At 37.9% G+C, this 14,486-nt stretch overlaps 2 protein-coding genes across 33 annotated transcripts in view; both read right to left on the bottom strand.

The window, feature by feature from the left end:
- Window positions 1–628: 628 nt before the first annotated feature.
- Window positions 629–8,341, bottom strand: LOC148844882 (protein FAR1-RELATED SEQUENCE 5-like). Its single transcript, XM_088953319.1, has 2 exons — window positions 8,081–8,341; window positions 629–3,000 (listed from the first exon to the last, which is right to left on the bottom strand). The coding sequence occupies exons 1-2, from the start codon at window positions 8,109–8,111 to the stop codon at window positions 992–994; spliced, it is 2,040 nt and encodes a 679-aa protein (XP_088809445.1). The 5' UTR covers window positions 8,112–8,341; the 3' UTR covers window positions 629–991.
- Window positions 8,342–10,981: 2,640 nt separating this feature from the next.
- Window positions 10,982–14,486, bottom strand: part of LOC148844881 (protein FAR1-RELATED SEQUENCE 5-like) — a 68,290-nt gene continuing 64,785 nt past the window's right edge. For 10 of the 32 annotated variants that reach the window (XR_016102365.1, XR_016102364.1, XM_088955475.1 and 7 more), the window contains 4 exons: window positions 11,791–11,850; window positions 11,620–11,675; window positions 11,412–11,543; window positions 10,982–11,322 (listed from right to left, as the gene is read on the bottom strand). The gene's annotated coding sequence lies outside the window, so the exon portion shown is untranslated. Of the gene's footprint in view, window positions 11,323–11,411; window positions 11,544–11,619; window positions 11,686–11,790; window positions 11,851–14,486 lie in introns of all 32 variants that reach the window. The other 22 variants (XM_088955449.1, XM_088955446.1, XM_088955448.1 and 19 more) reach the window with 13 other exon arrangements.

Genomic DNA, 14,486 nt, shown 5'->3' with positions numbered 1-14,486 from the left:
TAGGAAACATCAGAATTCCTTAAAAAATCAATTCTTACCTTGTATATATTCCATCTCTAGCCCTACTATCCATTTCACACAAGCCAATGCAACTGTGTTACCACTAAGACATAACAGACTTCCTTAATAAAACATCTCAAATCCATGTGTCACCATCATTACTGCACCATACAAATTGGCAACAGGGAGAATTCAGATAAATTGGTTCCCAAGATATGCCAGTAATCGAATTCTTGTGGCCCTGAGATGTGTAAAGCCATATATTAAATCTCTTAACAATAAACTGAAGAAGGGAATGTCAGATAAAATAAGAGATCATGGCCCAAGGAGGGTGGTAAATAATGTGGCAGAGGATGAAAGGGATATTTATATTGGCGTTTTGTTGGGTAAGGTAGTATTCAAGTCGGTTGAGGTGGTTTTCCTTTTGATGCCTTGGGTGGTGTAACCAGTTGAATAGATCTAATCTCTTTTGTTGAGTAGACCTTAATGGGATGGGCCAATCCTTTGGGGTTGTTTGCACAGTGTGAATCATGTATAGGGTTGTAGGTTGGAAGCATGGCCTTTTTTTCACTGTTGTGCTATTGCTCTTTGCCTTTGTTTCTGACTGCAAATAAGGATAAGTAAATTGCTTATATCCTTTCTTCTATTTTTACAAAATTTCCTCTGCTCTCTACATGATCAAAACAAACAGAGCTCCTTTTTTGAGTAAAAAAAGAAATTATATACAATAGAAAAAGCAGATTGCGTAAAGATGAAATCCTTTGAGGAAAGTTAGCCTTGGCTAACCATCTCAAAAAATACAAGATTTGACCCCTACAAACCACTTGACGTTTGTACAATTGCCCCCTTAATGTTTCTTCTTTTGCCAACCCATCTGCCAGTGCAAAAGCTGTTCATGGTATCAATCGCACTTTCACCCTTATCTCTTCCATTAGTCTTTATATTTCTCTCAAGTCATATGTATTTCCATGGGTCACAAACCAAAGTTTCCTCATTTATTCGTATTTCTAGTACTCGGCTCACCTAAAATTTGACATCTTGTTCCTCTGTCAACATCCACTCCTTCCAAGAATACTTTCAGAGAATTCAAACCAGCAATGCCTTCACGGAATGTGTTGTGGGATTTTGCACCCAGAGAACAGACAGTATAAGCAGTATTTAATAGCTCAAAGAAACGACCTGTTGATGAAACCTTAGAAGCAAGGGTGGATGCATGATTGTCTTTGTGATGAATACTGGCTTTGGCATTGAGAGCCCAACGTTTCATAATGCAACTTTCAGGGATGAGGCGAAGGTGTTCCACCTTAAACACAACAATCATATGAGCACAAGGAAACCCTAATTCCTCGAACTTTAGACATGAGCACTTTGCTTCAATGCTTGAAGAATCAAAGAAAACCCTCCATCTGGATTCTGGATTATACCACTTACAAACAAAATGAATGCGTTGGTGGTCATTTATGTGCTCAGTACGATCCACAACAAAGTTCGTTTCCTTATTTGCAATCATACAAAATTTCTCAAATGAAGCCTTTGTATACACAGAACCCATTTGTTCCTTGTATAACTTTAACTGTTCACCTATAATAGGCTTTTTCATCTTTGATTGAAAGTCTGCCTGCACCTCCCGCTGTCGGTTGTTCATAATTGCAATTTCAAAATTTCGAAAGAACTCCGTTAAGTTGCTTCTACTGGTTAAATAACACTTCACAAAGCCGTTCTGAATTTCACACCGTTGGGTTGTCCTCACACCAGCAAAAAAATAACCACGTAGATAAGCTTCAGCCCACTGTTCTCTTTTCCTATAAAGGTCATTGAAAAATTGTTGGTCACCTAGGTTGTCTGTTTTAATCATTTTATTCCAAGCCTCCTCAAACTGCTCTGGGGTACCTACCATATGCATACAGTTGTTAAAATCACCAATTATAGCTGCACAATGACTTGTTACATTCTGGCTGATATGCCAAGAACATAGGCGATGTCGGGCCTCTGGTAAAAGATTCTTGATGGCCTTTTGCATCGCTTCATCACAATCAGTGACAACAGAAATTGGTTTTCGTCCACCCATTGCCCTCAAGAATGTATCCAACATCCACATATAAGAGTCCTCAGTCTCATCTGCTAGTAGGGCAGCAGCAAATATAATCGTTTGATGATGGTTGTTCATAACAAGAAAGATGAGAAGAGGTTTTCCATAGACATTAGTCTTATAAGTAGAATAAAAAATCAACACATCACCAAAGCAACTGTAATCAAAACGAGACTTTGAATCCATCCACAATAAGTTTTGAAGATGACCATGCTTATTAACAGTGTGACTGTAAAAGTAACCACGGTCCTCTAAAGCTTTTGACTCCAAATATAGTAATACACTGTCAGTATCCACAGTGCTAATGGGATATCTTCGAACAGCATCAATATGATTATGTAAATCCCCTGCATTCCTCAAAGCAGCTACTTGAGCCTTATCACCATTCACTACCCTTCCATGCAAACGTAAGTACATAGAGCTAGGAGATGGGAGAAGATCATGACTGTGATCTCTAACAAAACATGTAACCACATATTTCTCTGTGATACGATCTAATTTCACCTGAAATGACGCATTGCAATTAAACCTTGTCAACCTCTTAGGTGCTCTTCTCCTGTTCTCTATGCTATGTCGTTCACCTTCAGCTGAACAAACTAACTTTTGAGAAACTTGGCATTCCTTGTAAACTTCCTTGTGAGATTTCCTAACACTGAAACCAATCTCACGTGCATAATCATAATAGAATTTGGCTGCATCATCAACTGTATCAAATTGCATTTTCCATATCTCCGCATCAGTTGATTCCCAAAGTGGCTTCTGACTATTAAATTTCAATGATGGGTTGTTAGTTTCTACCATTTCATTATCCCGGACGCTTTGAGATAAAGAACCTTCATTTGCTCCACTAAGGTTTTCGGCATTTGATTCATCATTGAGATTAACACATACCTGCTTGCCTAGATCCATACCTAACACAATAAAATACAAGATAGAAGATTCATACTCATCTACACATATCATGTAATACGATAAGATTACTGCAATGAAATATAACAAATGTAAACACTTGGGTAGTACAAATAACTACACGCATACGCTACCTTGTTAGTCGTCAGGGATTAACATAGTTTCTTAGCAGATCGTACATATGAAACAATATGGGAATTTTAATTACCAATATATAGAGTTTCTCCAAATCAAGTGTAACTATCATAAGGGGTGCAAGCTTGCCACTCTAATACCATTTACCATTCTAGCACTTGTAGATCTTACACTTAATCTCTAACAATTAAAATATAATTTCTTCACTAAAAGTTGGCATCAATTTGCAACAATCATGAAGTAAAGGCATGCTCACAATTCCAACTTTGGATACAACAACCAAATACACAAATAGGGCTGTTCACATGATGTTATAAACTGACCAAACCAGACCGAGATGATCGGTTATAAAGTCAGTTGGGTCACTTTTGGTTTAGAAAATGGTAAAACCCGACAACTCGGTTCAGTTGCAGGTTATGCCTTTATAACCTGATCCAAAACCAACCAAATTGACATAATCCTACTAAGCGTAGCATAGGTAAAGGCTGATCATAATCCTCTTATGTCACTTGCTTCTTTTGAAAAGCAACTGATGGAAACTTAACAAATACTCATATGGTCACTTGCCTCTTTTGATAGTCAATTGATAGGAATTTAATAAATATTCCGATGGACATATATGACTCACAAAAGTGGCAGTTCAATGAAGGAACGAAACTAGAGAAGCTGTTGACAGCTGGCGGACAAGATTAGAATAAGATTTTACACTCAATTTGATTCAGCTAATCAAGGTGATGGCAGACTCGGTGAAGAAGGAAAGAAGCATGGCATTGCAGCTATACCTATATAAATTAAAGAAAACTTTAGCTGTTCATCAACCAGGGCTGCAAACTCCGATTAAACTAACATCAAGCAAAATAAAAAATTGATATCGGTTTTACCTCTTTCTTGGTCGGTTTTGGTTGGCCTCAAAGTCAACCTGAATGACTTTGTTGGTTCAATTGACAAAACTAAGTGCAACCGAACCAAACCATGAATAGCCCTATACACAAACAAGTCGACAGCATGTTATCTATGTTTTCTCCCACATAAGCAATTCGTTTTCCGAAGCATATGGTTCAACTTCTTTTTTTCAACATTAAATCAACAGTCCAAACAGACGACTCGCCAAGAATTTATCATGACAGTTTGCATATGGCATGATAATAGCAATGGATAGTCAATAAGAGATCGTAGATGCTATGCTAAGGACACAATTGCAGGTTCATCATCATCATCCAAGCTTTATCGCAACTATATGAGATCAGCTACATGAAACCTGTTTCGCAATTGTGTTCTCTTTAAAGCTATATCCATTTTTAAACTATTGGCTCTTAAACCATTTCTTACCACTTCTACCATGTCCTTTTTGGTCTACCCTAGCCCTTCTAGTCCCTTCAACTTGCAACAAATCACTTCTTATAAGTGCTGTTGATGGTCTTCCGTGCACGTGACCAAACCATCTTTACTTTCTCTCATTTATTACCTATTGAAACTACTCCTCAGTTCCTATTACCCTCAAACTGAGAGGCAAACTGAAGTTGTTAATAGAAGCTTGGGTAATATACTTCATTGTATAGTGAAGGACAGGCATAAACAATGGGACTTAGCACTGCCTCATGCAAAGTTTGCCTACAACAAGTCTAGAAATTGTACTACTAGTATGTCCCCATTTGAGATGGTCCATGGAGGTAATCCCAACAATGTTTTAGACTTGATCCCAATTCCAAATCCAAGTAAACCAGCTGGAAACATTGCTGAACTTAGTTCTAAAGCAAATTGAGAAGAGCAATGTGGGATAATAAAAGAGCAGTAGATTCCAAGAGAAGGAATCCAATCTTCAACGAAGGAGATCTTGTGTAGGTTTACCTTCACAAGGGCAGAATCAAGAGTGGCAAGTTACCACAATGAAAGTTGGCCCATGCAAAATTCTAAAGAAGATAAATGATAATGCATACAAGGTAAAGTTGCCCAACAAAGTGAACACTTCTGTTGTGTTCAATATTGCTAGTTTAACTCTATACACAGAAGACGATGTCAATGCAGACTCGAGGTCAAATCTCTCTCAACCCAGGGAAGATGATGGCAATCAAGATGGGCCAAGTGAACCAAATTTAGAACAAGTGGCAACTTATGCAATTTGGGTTCTAGGCCTGAATTTGGAGACTTGGGAGTTCTAGACCAGCTTCATGGGTCATTGGCTACTTACTGAAATGGGCCTCCAAATAGTTGGGTCCACTAGAAGATCCATTGTTGGAAACAAAGTTGTCATTAATGCCATATTTTCCTTAGTTTAGTAGTTGAGAATGCATTTGGTGGCCCCATGTCTTGTAAATTATGGAGTATAGTAAGTTGCGATTGCATTAAATAGTCGATGTCTTGTTAATTGTGTTAGTCAAAAAGTCTTTTGGGAATCGAAGGATGTTGGGGAATGTGGAAGTATTTATAATATAGTTGAGTTCCCATGTAAGTGTCATTATTACTACTGTTGTACAAGGGTCTATAAAAACTGATGAAACCTTCCATTCCAACACTTCATTTTCTAGACTATCATTTCTAGTTTCTACAATTGTTGTGAGTTCAACTTTGCAGTTCACGGTATCCCAACTGTGCTTGGTTGTGGGTGACATTTCTCTCTCAGTTTCTACGCTAGAAACCATCTGGTTTTCACATTGAAAACCTACTGCAACTCTATTACACCTTCTACACCATTGTTGGTTCGCTGAAGAACCTGAAATCATACTAATTTCAGGCTTGGAGATCGCAACCATTACAACCGCAAGTTCTGTCCACATAAATGCTGCATCAGTTGGGGGCTCCTTAATGGATTAAGCTGAAGTCAGGTAGGTTAATATATTCCTTGAATATTTTGTTATTTGATTATTGTATCCACTAAAAGACAAAGAAATAAGTCATTCAGTTCAGCAATCTTAGCTGTTATCAAATGGCCCCTAAGTCTCTTGCTAGCAGTGTAATTATAAGGCAGTCTTTGTTTGCAATGCAAATCTGAATTGGACACAAATTTTGCACATGGTTCAGTTTTGCATCCATTTGTTTCTGATTATGAGTTGCACTCTTACTTGATGCAAAATTTACACTTTTTGTCTCATTTGCATCCATTAGCAGTGCAAATTTTGTATCTGAAAAACTGATGCAAATTTGGCACCACTTCCTCCTACCTTAATTTTCTCCCATATAAAGCGGAGACCACATCAACTTGCTTCCTGCTTTACTCCTCCAAACAAATAAACCTTCTACCCATAATCAGAAACAAATGGAGATGCATCCATATCTAGAAATAGTTTTTCTTATTCATTCACTTGGGAGGAAGGTACAGGAGTTGATTGGATTAAGCTTTATTGGGACCAGCCCTCCGAGTTAGCCTTGTATATATTGAGACCACCAAAATCATCTAAGCTTTATCCCAATTATATGGGGTCCACTACATGAATACGTTTCCCCATTCCATTTAATTATAGGTGCTTAAATTGTTTCTTATTATTTCCATCCAAGCCCTTATTGATCTTACCCTAGCCCTTCTAGCCCCTTCAACTTGTAATAGATGACTTCTAACAATTGCTCTAGATGGCCTTCTATTCATGTGACCAAACTTCTCTCATTTTATCACCTGTTGGAGCTATTCCTAAGTTCCTTCATATAGTCATTTCTATTCCTGTCCTTTCTGATTCTTTTTGGATTAATAACAGAAATGTTATTGAAATATAGAAGTACAAAAATAGAAATTATGTACAGATCATTTCAAAACCCACCTCTCATTACAACCCCTTGAATCCTTTAAAGGATTCCTCGCCCAATATTTACAGCATAGCCCAACAAGATGTTCTCTATTTACAACCCATTGAATCTTTTTTTTATTAATAACCAGAAATTTTCATTAATTAACGAATAAGATACAAGTGAGCATCCCGGAGAGAGATAAACTCTATTAACTCTCTCCAAGAAGACAAAAAATACAGCAATTACAGAACAGCCCAGAAGAGTTGATCCCTTCCCACCACTTGCTTTGCCAAAGCATCAGCAAAGGCATTTGCACTCCTTTTAACCCATCCTTTTAACCCACTGCGACTTGATCTCTATATCTTGTGTTAAATAATTAAACTTCCTCCTTCCATTGACAAATTTCCACAAGCCAGTCTCATCTTTTTGCAGCCAGCTAACTACTAACTTTGAATCCCCTTCTATGATTGATCTTCTTACATTCATCTCCTTGGATTTTTGGATCCCTTCCATCACAACCAAAATTTCTTCCCTCAAGGAGTCTCCCGCATCTATTGTTCCCAAGTAAAGGTCAATATTTTTTTTATCAGTATAAAGGGCAACAATTCCACCCTCCTCGTTCCAAAAATCGCCTCCAATGCCTGAATGGCCCGGATTCCCCTCACTACTACCATCGAAATTCATAGAATCTTCAATTGCATAGTCTCGGTATCCTGTTTAAATTTTTTTATTTCATTTCTGTACATCTGGAAAACATTTTCCGTTTTCAGCAACCAGCAAATTACAGTCTTTGAATCCCTTTCAATTACAAGTTTTTCCACTCCCAGCTCCATGGCCTTCTGGACTCCACAAACTACAGCCACTAATTCTTCCCTTGTAGAGTCACCTTCCCCTATATGCCCTGAGAATAAAGCAAAGATTTCTCCTCTATCATTCCTTAACACGTCCCCTATTCCAGATAGTCCTGAGTTGCCAAAACTACTGTCATCAAAATTCAATTTTAGAAAATCCCTTTTTCCGGAATAGAAGAGGCTAAATTTAACTTAAGAATGAACAGTATTTGACTATACAAATACAGATGCCCAACATTATCTCTTAATTACCACATTATCTCCCAGTCTATGTCCAGCCAACCAAACTAAAAGTAAATAAACAAACTAGATTAGCGTACTCAGTTGTGAAAATAGACAGGTAAATATATAAAACTCCCTTCAACAAGTTTTTTTTTACCGTTCGATTCTCCCAGAGTCGATTCTTCCATCTTTTTCTGCTTCTCTTCGAATTCTTCTTCTTCTTCTTCTTATTCCTGCACACGATTCCACCTTTCTTTTCAGCACCGTAGCATTCTTCCTCCTTTACTTTTTCATCATACTCGTGTATCCGATCCATGAAAATGCTATATGATATGGCGTAAAGACTCCACAAACTACATCCACTAATAATACAACCCCCGTTGTATTGGCGGCAAAAAGTAACCCCGTTGTCTTGGCGGCAAAAAATAACACTTGTATTGGCATACGTGCCACTTTTATGATCTTGTGTTCCATTTTATGAAAAATACTTAGGTTTAAAAGGCGTTTTATACAGCAAATTTAAAGTTTTAGGGGTCTGGATTTAAAGGTTTAAAATTTAGATTTTATGGTTTAAATTTTAAAATTTAGGATGAAATTTAGGGGTTTAGGGTTTAAAGATTTAGACCCCAAATAATAGGATTTAAGACTAAGGATTAAATTTTATAATTTAATGTTCAAATTTAGATTTTAGGATTTAGGATTTTAGATTTCAAAGATTAAATCTAAAAATCAAGTGGTAGATCGGTAGGAGATAAGTATTGCCCCACTTTATGACCCATGAAATGAGGGAGCGACCAATCAACCCCCCAAAACCAATGGTCGAATAGTTTTATTTCGGATCATTTTTTAAAACCTTAGTAATGCATGCTAATAACTAGTAATACTGGTGCAAATTGAACAAAAAATCATCCCCCCCCCCCCCCAAATTTTATTGTCCAACCCAATTTTTGGGACTCCTTTGCCAGGGTTTGATCTACTTAAATGATTTAAATCGGTCTATATATTGTTTTCGTTCAGCATAGCTGGAAGAACACAAATTTGCAATCATCCAATCTGGTCTACTTTCTTTGGCATGGGAGACATGCTATATAGCTTTTGCTTGATCCTGATTATGCTTAATATGATAAAATATATATGAAATAAATTGTTTTAATTAGCCATCGTTCAAACTGTAACCTGATAAAAATTTGATTGACCTGGAAGCCAGAAACTGACCTTTTGTTGGGGTCAGAGAAAAGGGCATTGGTTCTTCCATCCATCAGTCTTCAATTTATTGAAAAGGGAAACCATTCCCTTGCTCAAGATGGATTACATCTCAAATGGCCATCAGTTCTCGAGGCTATCTATTTTACCCATAGATGAAAACCTTGATTCAGACCCCACCAAACTTGTTCAGAACTTCAGAAAAGGATGGTAATTAATTTCTGACACAACAGCCAATGCTCAAGTTTTAACACTAGCAGAAACTTTGGCTAGCCAGTATGAGACTACGAGGGAGTTCTGGATTTGAGAATAGACTCACTAACACGGTTGGTTGGAGTGCCAAACTTCCACCTCTGGCAAAGTCGTCAACTGGGTGTATGAAGAGGTAAACTCAACATTCATTCAAGGTGAGGAGATGCTCAGGAGGCTCATGAACAAATGAACACTAATCCAAACTTGTTCAGGAAACTGGTACAGACTTTCCTAAAGGTAAATGGACGTGGGTATTGAGAGACATCTGAGAAGAACACTGAGGTTGAGGCAGTTATACTCAGAAGTTGAATACAAGATGAGGAGATGCATGGCTTTCTTTCTGTATCTCTGTCGTGGGAGATGATGAGTCACTTGTAAGCTTTTTATGGATGTTTTTGTACATTTCGTTTTGTTTACAAGATGATTTTCAAAGTCTTTGGTTTATAGTCATGACTTTCAACACCACGGCAGAGTGATCAGTGTGGTGATCGTTCTCACAAAAACCACTTTGGACAGTCTAGTTATTAGTCAAAGACAAACCAACCACATCACCATTTCCTCTGCCATTTCTGTTGTTACAAACCCCTCTAGAATCATTGAATTGATAGGTTAGTTCAACACTCCATTGATGAAGATTGATTTACGTCTTTTTCACTAGTACATTGTTCTTTACCATCAAATTGAAGGCTTTCAATCAACAGTTGGATCATCCTGAATAAACATTACATTGTGTACCGGTTGCAATTGTGTCAATATCCATAGGCCATGGATTTAACAAATGGCGAACAAACAATGAATTATTTATCAGGTGATTTTAAAGGACGTGTAGATTTATCATTGAAATATTGACGTGCGGTCAAAGGAAAGTTACAGAATAGAGTCCATTTATTGGATGGTCCAGATTGACAAGAAAGTGCATTTCTTGTATGTATCTTCTGCTTTGGGGGGTAGGGATCTGCTATCAACCCTGTTCCAACAGGCCACTAGCCTCATATTGGGAACATCTCCCTTAATCATTCAAGGGAGATGTCTCCAATGTACAGTTGCAATGGCTAGTTGGGACATTTTTGGCACCGTGTTGGTAGCGGAAAATTCTAAACTACCTAAGTGGGGTTTTGAGTGCAGATTAAAATAAACCTCGGCATGGAAATGACCAAAACAACGACATTATCCTTACCATTCAGGCATTGGAAAATAGATGGTGAAATTTTGTAAAACTGAGCAGCTAGCTGGGAGGGTGGTTTAGGGATGGGGCTTGTGGCCCAGTTGGTAGAAGTGTGATTTCATTGCTGCGGAGACCCGTGACCTAATCCGTTGCCACCATGGTTAGGGGGGTTTTAAGAGGTTATAAGGATTTGGGGCTAATTCCGTCCAACCAAACAGTTGGAATCAGATTCACAATAGCCTATTCCGATTCTGATTCCGATTCCAAACCCTATTCCCGTGAGCCAAGTAGGCCTTTTTTTAAACTGCTCAAAATTTTCCATTTAAGCAACTAATATAACTTGATGTACGTCGTGTGTAAGTAAAGGATAAAAATATAAATCGATATTATACAATTAACTTTATGTCCTGTACTATATAACCAAGGCGAGCAAAATGCATGCAACTTTGCTTCTCTTTATATAGCATGAGTGGTTGTTTGCATCCTCTTCAGTAGTGTTTGAATTCCAGGAACCAGTGGTGCCCACTTCGGCTCCACAATCTTGTCTGACGACAATGCCGATCCCAGTCCCTTTTATGCCCCCCTACAAGGAGGCTACAACACTGAGTCACCGATGCCACTGCTTTCTCAGTCGGGCACTCTGGCTCTTTCACCAAACTACCTAAAATGAAAGAGCCAGAGTGCCCGACTGAGAAAGCAGTGGCAATGTTTCCCCATATTGCTTGTAAAGGAGCCACCAATGTGAGGTCTGGGAGGGACAGATGTACGCAGTCTTACCCCTGCACATACAGAGACGCTGTTTCAAAAAATATATTGCTTGTATAAAAAATATAAATATACAGAAATATCAAGAAAAGAATGTAAACACCATGTGGAGAGTTGATAGGAGATTAGTCTCGCTACTGCACCATAACCATCAAACCATATAAAAGAAAATTACTTGCTTAATTTCCTCCGGAGGTGAAGCACACTGCAAGAGATTTAACCAGTGTCCATTCCCCTGAATCAAAACAAATGATGCAAGAAAATGTAAATCGGAAGTTAACAAAGTAGGAAAAAGGAGTTGCTGAAAACACCTGCAAATGGGGTACCACAATTATAGCTCCTTGAAACAGGGAATAGAAACCTATCCCTACACAGTACTGATAAGGGTTAATGGAACTTCCAACATAACAACTTGCAACCATATATTGGTATGCAATCTAGAGTTCAAAAATAAGTTCACCTAAAAGAAGAGATGACTTTACCTTCAATTCACGCATCAGCTTCCTTTGAAGTCTTCCGCATTTTAATTGTAGTCCTAGGAGCTGCAAGAGTTCAATTGACAACTTACAATTATAAAGTTCAACATACATGTAACAAAGCTTAATTGAAATATGTGGCGAACCACCATAAACTAGACATGTCCATACCAACCAAAAAAGTGAATAAATAAATTAGCCATACCCGAATGCAAAGGAATTTATGTTTAAAACATGAATATATGTACCTGGAGAAGGCACCATGATGGTAACACTCTTCAAAGAAAGAAAAGCTATTTAGATATTATAGATGAAGAACGAAATTTGAATGCTAATGGAGACAAGAGAAGGCTTAGTCACAAACTAACAATTGGGCGATGGAGTGTGTTTAGTAATGTAAAGCATGTTGCATAAGATGGAATAATTGTTATTTATATCCTTGGCCTACCCTTTCACTTGTGGACTGAGGAGATTATTCATCAACTATCCAGAATCGTGGAGGGTTGGCAGAAGAAATACACAGAAGTAGCTATCAATCAGTGAAGGTGAAGTTAACTGGTGTGAGAACAGAGAAGGTGTAGCACAATTATCAAAAAAAAAAAAAACAGAGAAGGTGTAGCACATGATTGAGTTGCATGTGGAGGAGATGGTGATCAAGGTGTGGATAGTCTCTTATGCTGAAGCTGAGCTATGGAAAGAAGGGATTGGAGAAGAAGATGATAAGATGGAGAGGGACTAGCCACGTGAAGAACAATGATTGGACAGTCAAAAGAAGAGTGGGTGTTTCAAGGAAAAGGAAAAACAAGAAAAGAGGGGTGAAAAAGGTGGGTGGCAGGAAGATGAAAGGTCATTTAATACTGAAGCTGATTGAGGTAGTTTCTTTTCAGTGCCTTTGGGGTTGTTTACATGGTCTGAATCAAGTATAGGTCTATAGGATTGTAGGTTGGCAGCATGGTCTTTTTTTTGTCGTCGTGCTATTGCTCTCTACCCATGATTTTGGCTGGAAATTGGGATCAGTAAACCACTTGTATACTTTCCTTCTATATTAATAAATTTCCTCCATTATCAAATATAAATGTACATGATCAAAACAAATATAGCACCAGTCTTCTTTTTATAAATAACAAAAGAAATTCTATTGAATATACAGTTAAAGCAAATTACATCAAGATTAAATGCCCTTGAGAAAAGTTGGCCTCAGCTAACCACCTCAAAAAATATAAGATCTGCCCCCTCTAAACCACTTAACCCCAATACAATTGCTTCCATAATGTCCCTTTTTGGCCAAACCATCTGCCAGTTTGAGAGCTTCTCATGGTGTCCATCTTACAATCACCCTTATCTCTTCCCTTGGTTTGTGTATTTCTCTCAAGATTTTCTGTATTTCCATGGGACTTTGTAACCATTCATCCACCCTACCACAACTTGTGAATCACCTCCAACTTCCAACTTGTTCCATGGTTTTTCACTATAGGTGGTTCACGAGCCAAAGTTTCATCATTTATTCGTATTTCTAGTACTTGGATGACCCCCCAAAAGATTTTGGCATCCTGTTCCTCTAGCAATATCCACTCCTTCCAAGAACACTTTCAGAGCATTCAAACCAACCATGGTTTCATTGAATGTATTATAAGATTTTGCACCCAGGTAACAGACAGTATATGACATATTTAATAGCTTAATGAAACGACCTATAGACAGAATCTTGGAAAAGGCATCAATGCCTCCTTGATGAATATTGGCTTTGGCATTTAGAGTCCAACGCTTCACAATGCAACTTTCTGGGATGAGGCGAAGGTGTTCCACCTTAAACACAGCAATCATATGAACACAAGGAAACCCTAATTCCTCAAACTTTAGACATGAACACTTTGCTTCAATGCTCGAAGAATCAAATAACACCCTCCATCTGGATTCTGGAATATCCCATTTGCAAACAAAATGTATACGTTGGTGGTCATTTATGTGCTCTGTACTATCCACAACAAAGTTTGTTTCCTCATCTGCAATCATACAAAATTTTTCAAATGAAGCTTTCGTGTATACAGAACCCATTTGCTCCTTGTATAACTTCAATCGTTCACCTATAACAGGTTTTTTCATCTTTGACTGAAAGTCTACCTCTAACTCGCGTTGTCGGTTGTTCATAACTGCAATTTCAAAATGTCGAAAGAATTCCATTAAGTTGTTTCTACTAGTTAAATAACACTTCACATAGGCATTCTCACTTTCACATCGTTGGGTTGTCCTCACACCAGCAAAAAAATGACCATGAAGATAAGTTTCTGCCCACCGGTCTCTTTTCCTATAAAGGTCACTGAGCCATTGTTGGTCACCTAGATTGCGTGCATTAATCATTTTATTCCAAGCCTCCTCAAACTGCTCTGGGGTACCTTCCATATTCATACAGTTGTTAAAATCACCAATTATATTTGCACAATGGCTCACTACATTCTCACTGATATGAAAAGAACATAGGCGATGTTGGGCATCTGGCAAATGATTCTTGATGGCTTTTCGCAATGCTTTATCACAACCAATAACAACAGAAATTGGTTTCCGTCCATTCATTGCCCTTAAGAATGTATTCAACATCCACATATAAGAGTCCTTGGTCTCATCTTCTAGTAAGGCAGCAGCAAATATAACAGTTTGATGATGGTTGTTTATACCAAAAAAGATTATAAGAGGTTTTCTATAGA

This window comes from Nelumbo lutea, chromosome 7, assembly GCF_056320005.1.
Source record: "Nelumbo lutea isolate HS-2025 chromosome 7, American lotus-T2T, whole genome shotgun sequence".
Classification (NCBI taxonomy): domain Eukaryota; kingdom Viridiplantae; phylum Streptophyta; class Magnoliopsida; order Proteales; family Nelumbonaceae; genus Nelumbo; species Nelumbo lutea.
This window is presented reverse-complemented; position numbering and strand designations above follow the sequence as displayed.